Source organism: Dama dama, chromosome 12 (genome assembly GCF_033118175.1).
Source record: "Dama dama isolate Ldn47 chromosome 12, ASM3311817v1, whole genome shotgun sequence".
Lineage (NCBI taxonomy): Eukaryota > Metazoa > Chordata > Mammalia > Artiodactyla > Cervidae > Dama > Dama dama.
Window position 1 is genome coordinate 76,797,060 of NC_083692.1, and position 9,717 is coordinate 76,806,776.

Consider the following 9,717-nt stretch of genomic DNA (forward strand, 5'->3'; position numbering starts at 1 on the left):
ACCTGAAGGTGAGCACTGCCTTCCTCCCTAACATCCTAGAGTCCTGCACACTGGGGGCTGGCCACCTGTGTCCTGGGGGTTCAGCGTCTTAATAAAGAGGCCATAGAAATGGAGAGGGAGATGAAGGAACAAAAATAAATCTTAACGGTGGGGAGAAAACTATTCTAGCAGGTTTAATTTCCCTGGTAGTAACTGCATCAGCTCTCTATTTTCAGTCTGATCCCTCATTTCATGTATAGGGGTCCAGGCTAGAGGGAGTACAGACAGGGCATAGGAATTTTTTTTTTTTGCTTACCTGCTTCTCAATCAACTGAAAGCAATTTGAGATAGGAATTGTATCTGATTTTGGTTTCCACATTGCAGACAACCCTGTGAATTTCCAGAATGAATGCTGGAAGCTAGGGATTCCTGAAAATGCACAAGAGTTTAAGACAATCTAGGTGATCTGCTGAGCCAGAGAGTCCTGTCAGCATGATAACTTCAACTCAAGATTCTCATTTTAGGTGGAGGGTTGTTTCAGTGAGTAGGACTCTGCACTCACATTGCTAGAGGCTCAGGTTCGATCCCTGGTGAGGGAACTGGATCCCACAAGCTTAAACTAAGACCTGGCGCAGACAAAACACAAAAAGAACAGCTCAGCAAACAGTTGTGCATTAAAAATGATTCCAGTTTTGGTAAGAACTAACAAAGTTCATTTTAACTGGTGAGAAAATCTCTGTAGAGATTTGAAGAAGGCTGTTCTTGAGTTCCGGACAAGGCAATGGCTCCCCACTCCAGTGCTCTTGCCTGGAAAATCCAACAGATGGAGGAGCCTGGTGGGCTGCAGTCCATGGGGCTGCTAAGAGTCAGACACGACTGAGCCACTTTACTTTCACTTTTCACATTCATGCATTGGAGAAGGAAATGGCAACCCACTCTAGTACTCTTGCCTGGAAAATCCCATGGACAGAGGAGCCTGATGGGCTGCCGTCTATGGGGTCACATAGAGTCGGACACGACTGAAGCGACTTAGCAGCAGCAGCAGCAGCAGCAGTTCTTGAGTTCAACTGACTTAGTCACAACCATTGTTACTGGATTGACAGCACTGCCCTGAGGCAACCTCACAGCTGTCTGCAGCCACAGTGTTTCCATGCCTTAACATGGTTTATGTCAGCAAAGAACAATGTTTTGACTTCTTACCATCATAGATTCAGATTTTGCATAAAATAAGCCCTATCCTAGAGGAAAGAACAAGCTATGAAATGACCCCATTAAATCTTCTGCTGGGTTCACTTCACTAGCACAAATAATTGCACAGGGAACTAGACAAACAGGCTGACAGACAGTGAGCAAACAGTTCTTTCCATTGAGATTCCTGAATCCCTAATAAATAAACAGAAGACAGATAAATACCGCATACACATGCCTCTGGAATGAAGAGTGCCTGGCTAATATATTAAGCATCTAAACTTGACATTAAAAAAAAAACTTGGTTGAATTAAAACTCTTGCTTTAAATGTGACAAGAGTTAAAAGGATGTTTCAAGAACCAGGTTTCCTAAGTAAGGTCACCTGTCCCTCATGAGGCTGAAGGTATAAGGTGGCTGTCATCTGAGTAGGGTCCAGGCCCCAAAGGAGGCCCCTTCAGGGAGGTTTACCAGACTCATTGGGTCTTCTCTCTTTACTTACAGATCAGAACTCAGTCCAGGATTCACAGTGACTCCTCCCCCCACCTCTTTGCCCTCATCTCTCTCCCTCTCTCTCTTTTGCCCACGTCTCTCTTCTCTGGTAAACTGGTCCACAAATTTCTAGGTTCCTCAGGATCCCCAAAATATCATTCCATCTCACAGTGAGACAGTTGGGCCATTTTTGTTAAATCCCTCATGCACTGGTGCCTAGAAGCTGCCTCCATGAAGAAAGCTGGGCAACGTCCTGGCTCATCTCATCTATTTTCTTTACCTCTGTGCTACCTGATGTCCAAGATCCACCACTTGTCTCATATATTTTTTCCAGTTTGCTAGTTGGAAGGTCGACACTACCTTTATCAGTAAAAAGAAGTAACAGCAATTTATTTTTTAATTTTACAAATATGACATTTTATGATGGATGGGGTAATAACCTGCTCATTCAACCACACTTTATATGAGATCTGCCTTAAATGACCAGGTGGCTCAGATGTGTAAAGAATCCGCCTGCAATATGGGAGATGCAGGAGACTCTGGCTCAATCCCTATGTTGGGAAGATCCCCTGGTGGAGGGCATGGTAAGCCACTCTAGTATCCTTGCCTGGAAAATCCCATGGACAGAGGAGCCTGGCAGGCTGTACTCTCTAGGGCCACAAAGAGTCAGACACGACTGAGCCCAGCACAGGGCACAGGGATCATTCATTCACCTGATCATTCAGCCACACATTGTTTGAGGCCTGACTTAGATAATGTTTCCAACATCATGTAACATTCCAACATTCCCGCAGCATGTTGGCTGTGCCTTGAGGATGAATAGAGCTAATTCAGGTGAAGGTCTTGGGGAGAGGAGGGAGCACTTTCCATGCTGAGGGGCTTTTCTGACCCATGGGAATCACGGAGACATATGTAAAGAAGAAACCCTCTGACTATTCCTCCTAAAAATTCTTCACTGGAATTCTTTGCAAAGCTTGTGATATCATACGGCACAGAAAATAATGGATGTAATAATGGAACGTTTCCCAAAGCATGTTTGTGTTTAGGGCTCTCCTCTTAGAGTCCTGCCCCATTCTCCTGTGTGTACCCCACAAAGTCTCACCAGGAGGAGTAGGTCAGGAGTAAGTCAGGATGAGGAGAGTGAAAAAGCTGGTTTTAAACTAAGCATTCAAAAACTAAGATCATGGCATCCAGGCCCATCACGTCATGGCAAATAGATGGGGAAACAATGGAAACAGTGACAGACTTTAATTTCTGGGGCTCCAAAATCACTGTGAATGGTCACTGCAGACATGAAATTAAAAGACACTTGCTCCTTGGAAGAAAAGCTATGACCAACCTAGACAGCATATTAAAAATCAGAGACATTACTTTGCTGACAAAGGTCCATATAGTCAAACCTGTGGTTTTTCCTGTAGTCATGTATGGATGTGAGAGTTGGACCAAGAAAGAAAGCTGAGCGCTGAAGAATTGATGCTTTTGAACTATGGTGTTCAAAAGAGAACCCCTTGGCTCTTGAGGGCCCCTTGGACTGCAAGGGGATCAAACCAGTCAGCCCTAAAAGAAATCAGTTCTGAATATTCACTGGAAGGACTGATGTTGAAATTGAAGCTCCAATACTTTGGCCACCTGATGTGAAGAGTCGACTCATTGGAAAAGACGCTGATGCTGGGAAAGATTGAAGGCAGGAGGAGAAAGGGACGGCAGAAGATGAGATGGTTGGATGGCATCACCGACTCAATGGACATGGGTCTGAGCAAGCTCCGGGAGCTGGTGTTGAACAGGGAAGCCTGGCCTGCTGCTGTCCATGGGGTCGCAAAGAGCTGGACACGACTGAGCTACTGAACTGAACTGAGGTCAGATATGACTGTGGTCATATCTTTAAGATCACCACCAGAGGGCGGGGCTTCCTTCAAATGCGATTCCTTTCTGTATTCAGGAGCTGGTTTGACTTGCCTCCTCTGTAGCCACAAGACAGGTGACTGCTGCTGTGCAGAAAGGGGTCCCCATTTTCTGAGTGAGGAGCTTCTGTAACATCCAGCTGAGACTACCTTTGATAGATTTGATGTTTCTAGGGAACAAGGACTGTCCCCAGATGTTTTCTGCCACTCACTCAGTTCTGGTCATCTTCTTAATACTTGGTAAGTAGCATTTTATCCTAAAATGATTTCTCATTTTCCTATGATAACAGGTCAGTTTTATTTTTCTTCTCTGGCTGAAAACTCTCCTCCTGTACATTTCTACTATAAAGAAGTGATTCTCTTGTAGGAGGGACCAATGGTGACTCAGTGAACCAGACAGAAGGCCCAGTGACTGTCTCAGAGGGAGCTCTCATGACCTTGAACTGCGCTTACCAGACCACGTATTCAGATCCCTATCTTTTTTGGTACATCCAGCATCTCAACAAAGCTCCTCAACTCCTCCTGAAGGGCTCAACAGCAGACAAGAAGGTAGAGCATGAAGGTTTTCAGGCCACTCTTGTGAAGAGGGACAGCTCCTTCCACCTGCAGAAACAGGCAGTGCAAGCATCAGACTCGGCTGTGTACTACTGTGCTCTGAGGGACACAGTGATGGAGGGCTGCAGGGGGAGCTGAGCGCAAACCCAAGGGGAGCAGGAGGCTGAAGTCAGGAAGAGGTATAGTCTCTCCTTGATCAGAGTTTAGTTTACGTTTAGAGTTTTTCAGGAAAACCAGTCAAGCTCAAGTCTAATCCTAGAAACTCAGGAGGCTGGGAATTGCTCTAGAGGGATAAAAGGGTGGATGTCAATCTTAAAGAAGACCCAAGCTCAATCCCCAGAAGCACCCCTGTTCTGCCTGAAAGATTCCTCTCTGCTCTAGACTGACCTTAAAAAATATATATTTTTCTCATAATATAAATGGATATTAGATGCCACAGAATTAGTAGTTCATTAGAGAAAAGAAATAGGTGATTAAAAGCGCATCACCTGAATCATAGTCATAAACCAACACAGAGGTACCAGGCAAATCACATAGCAGTCTGCGTGTGGCTGAGATATAACGCTATTGAGGTGCTGTTTGCAGCGAAAGCCTTTGAACTGGAGCTGCTGCAGCCGTGAGATGAAAAAGCGTCTGTGACTTTTGAGTGGCCATGTTTCTTTTATTACTTATTTGTTTGTTTTATTTTTGGTCCGGCTGGGTCTTTGTTACTGACCTTGGGCTCTCTCCAGTTGCAGCGGGTGGAGGTTGCTCATCACTGCGGTGCACGGGCTTCTCACCGCGGCGGCTCCTCTTGGTGCGGAGCGCGGGCTCCCGCTGCACCGGCTTCAGTAGCGGCGGCGCACGGGCTCAGTAGCCGCGGCACGCAGCCTCTAGGGCTGCATCTGATGTAAGGAAATAAGGATGTTTGGTCTGGTGAGCTTGTACTCATTTTGGCTATAGGGTGGATATTTAAAAGCAAGATTATTTTAGCACACATTATTGATTCCTGTTAGACACATACAGCTGGACAAATTTTGTCCATCAGGAAGCTTGCTGTGATTGCATTAAACAGACAAGGAACTTTATCCACTGTAAATTTCCACAGAAACCCATGCCTTGGAGTATAGGAAGAAAAGTTACGACGATTGAGAGTAAACAGTTTTATCTTCCGGTATGAAAGAAAAACTTGCGAGCTTATTTCGCTGTAGATTTGGGCTGCAGATCCCTACCCCCAAAAGAGCTATACAAAAATGGAGGACTATTTGTTCTCAGAGGTCACTATAATCATAGTAAATTGTTTTTGTCACAAAACGTATGTCTCTCCTAGATGCATTGACTGAATATGCATGCAGCCCTGATGTGATTGTTGTTAATTTAATTACAGCATGGCAACCTGCTCCAATATTCTTGCCTGGAGAATCCCATGGACAGAGGAGCCTGGTGGGCTACAGTCCATGGAGTCACAAAGTCAGATATGACCAAGTGACTTTCCAGTCTAAATAGGCAGCTTACAATCACCAACCACATCAACAAGCCATGACATGATGCAGGCAAACTGGTATCAGCCAGTTACATCTCCTGTTCTGATGCAGAAGCGTCTCACAGTTCAGTCACTGTGCGTGTGCCCTCAGGCACGGCTCAGGCATCTACTCAGAGGAAGAACTTCCCACATGGGGCTCCCTGGCCTGCTCAGAGCTCTCATAGCCTCCGTCTGCCTTGGTAAGGCTGGTAAGGATGACCGCCAGCAGACTCAGCTCTGCTCAGCTCCCATGTGTAGAGGTAGGGCAGGTGATTATTGTCTGTTGGGGTTTAGGAGAGTTGGTTAACTGGCAGAGGGATTAGAACTCTTAATCCTCTGTTTGTTCCTTGAAGCCCTCTGAGTTCCACCGGGAGAATCAGCCTCTTCCTCTCTGTCTCTCTCTCTCTCCATATATATATATACTTTTTTTTTTTCTTCTCTCTAGGATCCATCATGGCCCAGAAAGTAACTCAAAACCAGTTAGAAATTCCTGTGCTGGAGAAGGAGGATGTAACCTTGAACTGTGCATATGAAACTAATAGTTATACTTATTATTTATTCTGGTACAAGAAACCACCAAGCGGGGAAATGATTTTCCTTATTCATTAGCAGTCTTTCAATGAGCTGAATACAACAAAAGGTCAGTATTTTTTTAACTTCCAGAAAGCAACGAGTTCCATCAGCCTCACCATCACAGACTTACAGCTCGAGGACTCAGCGGTGTATTTCTGTGCTCTGAGAGACCACAGTGATGCTGGTGCCTGAGGGAGCCCCACAGAAACCTCAGATGTCAACATGTGGAGTCCCCCAACTATGAACACCTTCGTGAGATTCTCATAAGGACAGGAACAGGTAGAGGGGTTAGAAGTGAAAACCTCACTGTAAGGAAAATGCTATCTCTTTGGCTCAGAGAGCGTATCTCAAAGTGTTATTCATTAAAAATACTTTTATCTTCAATTCTTTATCTTGCATCATTTGCCAAATTAAAAAAAAAAAAAACTTTTAAATGGTGATTTTATTGAAGCATGAAATTTGGCTTTAAAAAATTCAGTAGTATTTGACTAAATCTGCATCTGAGTTGTTAGAGTTGTAGGTTCATTGCACAAATATTCATGCATTGCTAAGTCTGGCCATCATTGTGGATCTGAAATATCTCTGAAAGGACACTTCTTGGAGCCTCCCTGTGCCCTGCCTCACCTGTGCCGTGAATGACTCGGAATGATGTGCATAGAGTAACTGTTACCACAAACCTTCACCCCAAGGGGAAACGAAACCCTACAGTTTGCTCAGAACTAACCTCATCACCTGGTCACATTCTCTATATGTGATTACAAAGTTATGTATGTTTAAGGTAGAAAATAGAATATGCAAAGAAGGAATGCTAAAAACAAAATAACTCACCAATTTTACTAGTCAAAAAAACTCTCTTAGAGATTCATACCTTATAGGATATTTCTATTCTGAGTTTTTACCTGACAGTATATTGTGAAATAATTATTTCACAACAATATTTATAGGTCAATATCACACATCCTAATGGTGATATTCCAATGTGTGATTTTATCATACTTTTGGGCTAATTCCATTTTACTAGCTTTTTAGATTGTTTTACTGACTGTAGTAAACAATACTGGAATAAACCCAAAGGTATTTGGTGATTTTCTTGATGACTCCTAGGAGTTTAATAGGAGTTTACCATTAAATCTTTCTGATGTGGCTCCCTGCTTGTTTCTGTGACCCTGGAGTACAGACCATTTTCACTCTGCAATTACTAAACAGTCATATTTTCCTTGTTTCACAAAATTCTTTTATAGGAAGGCTTTGCTTTATACTTTAGTCCCAGTTAACTCCAGATGGCTTCAATTTTGGATGATTCTGCACCATGTATGTGCAGAGTAGCTGTCATATAACATTTAACAGAGTTAAGTCTTTGCACTATTCTTGGTGACATTAGGTGGGAATTAACCTAGTGGGTTGGCTTTCATCTGGAATTCCAAAAAGGAAGACACTACTCTTCCTTGTGTAAGGATGTTCTATCCCTACTGTACAAATAACAATGATCCCAATAAAGAGCAACTTTCCAGAAAAGAAAGTATAAGTGTGTGTGTGTGTGCATGACACGCAAGTGTGTGAAGGAGAGAGAGAGATGAGAAAGACAATAGACTTACATAGCCAAGTCATCAAGTAATTAGTTAAAAGAGTTGAATTTTGTAAAACATATTGGAAAGAAGGAAGTAAAGCCAACTAGAGACCAACTTTTAATGAAGAAAATAGATGTAAGCAGTTTCAAGGAATAAATCAAACATGTGAAAGAAGAAAAATGTATCCTAGAATTGACTCTTTGTAATCCCATTTTTTTGCAAGTTCCTCTGTCCATGGGATTTCCCAGGCAAGAATGCTGGAGTGGGTTGCCATTTCCTTCTCCGGGGCATCTTCCCGACCCAGGGATTGAACTTGTATCTCCTGCATTGGCAGTCAGATTCTTTACCACAGTAAAGTGAGAGAAGTTGTTATTGCAACCTAGTGTGAGCCTCAAAATCCTCCAGACTCCAGGGGAATATTTCAAACTCTCTGAGTCAATCCTTTGACTCTCCTCTAACTTGAGGAAGATTGAAAAAAACACACACCACCACAGCTTCACTTTTTTCTATTTTGTTTTTATTTTTTATTTATTTATTTTTTTTTAAATTTTTTTTTCAATCTTTTTTTTTTTTATTAGTTGGAGGCCAATCACTTCACAACATTTCAGTGGGTTTTGTCATACATTGATATGAATCAGCCATGGATTTACACGTATTCCCCATCCCGATCCCCGCTCCCACCTCCCTCTCCACCTGATTCCCCCGAATCCTCCCAGTGCACCAGGCTGGAGCACTTGTCTCATGCATCCCACCTGGGCTGGTGATCTGTTTCACCATAGATAGTATACATGCTGTTCTTTTGAAATATCCCACCCTCACATTCTCCCACAGAGTTCAAAAGTCTGTTCTGTATTTCTGTGTCTCTTTTTCTGTTTTGCATATAGGGTTATCGTTACCATCTTTCTAAATTCCATATATATGTGATAGTATTCTGTAATGTTCTTTATCTTTCTGGCTTACTTCACTCTGTATAAGGGGCTCCAGCTTCATCCATCTCATTAGGACTGGTTCAAATGAATTCTTTTTAACGGCTGAGTAATATTCCATGGTGTATATGTACCACAGCTTCCTTATCCATTCATCTGCTGATGGGCATCTAGGTTGCTTCCATGTCCTGGCTATTATAAACAGTGCTGCGCTGAACATTGGGGTGCACGTGTCTCTTTCAGATCTGGTTTCCTCAGTGTGTATGCCCAGAAGTGGGATTGCTGGGTCATATGGCAGTTCTATTTCCAGTTTTTTAAGAAATCTCCACACTGTTCTCCATAGTGGCTGTACTAGTTTGCATTCCCACCAACAGTGTAAGAGGGTTCCCTTTTCTCCACACCCTCTCCAGCATTTATTGCTTGTAGACTTTTGGATAGCAGCCATCCTGACTGGCGTGTAATGGTACCTCATTGTGGTTTTGATTTGCATTTCTCTAATAATGAGTGATGTTGAGCATCTTTTCATGTGTCTGTTAGCCATCTGTATGTCTTCTTTGGAGAAATGTCTGTTTAGTTCTTTGGCCCATTTTTTGATTGGGTCATTTATTTTTCTGGAATTGAGCTTCAGGAGTTGCTTGTATATTTTTGAGATTAATCCTTTGTCTGTTTCTTCATTTGCTATTATTTTCTCCCAATCTGAGGGCTGTCTTTTCACCTTACTTATAGTTTCCTTTGTAGTGCAAAAGCTTTTAAGTTTCATTAGGTCCCATTTGTTTAGTTTTGCTTTTATTTCCAATATTCTGGGAGGTGGGTCATAGAGGATCTTGCTGTGGTTTATGTCGGAGAGTGTTTTGCCTATGTTCTCCTCTAGGAGTTTTATAGTTTCTGGTCTTACATTTAGATCTTTAATCCATTTTGAGTTTATTTTTGTGTATGGTGTTAGAAAGTGTTCTAGTTTCATTCTTTTACAAGTGGTTGACCAGTTTTCCCAGCACCACTTGTTAAAGAGGTTGTCTTTTTTCCATTGTATATCCTT

General features: G+C 42.8%; 1 gene segment (V, D, J or C); it reads left to right on the forward strand.

Moving 5' to 3' along the window:
• Positions 1–3,202: 3,202 nt before the first annotated feature.
• Positions 3,203–6,580, forward strand: LOC133067354 (T cell receptor alpha variable 18-like). The segment is given in 3 exon segments: positions 3,203–3,798; positions 3,926–4,107; positions 6,278–6,580. Coding segments are annotated over 3 exon segments (360 nt in total).
• Positions 6,581–9,717: the final 3,137 nt, after the last annotated feature.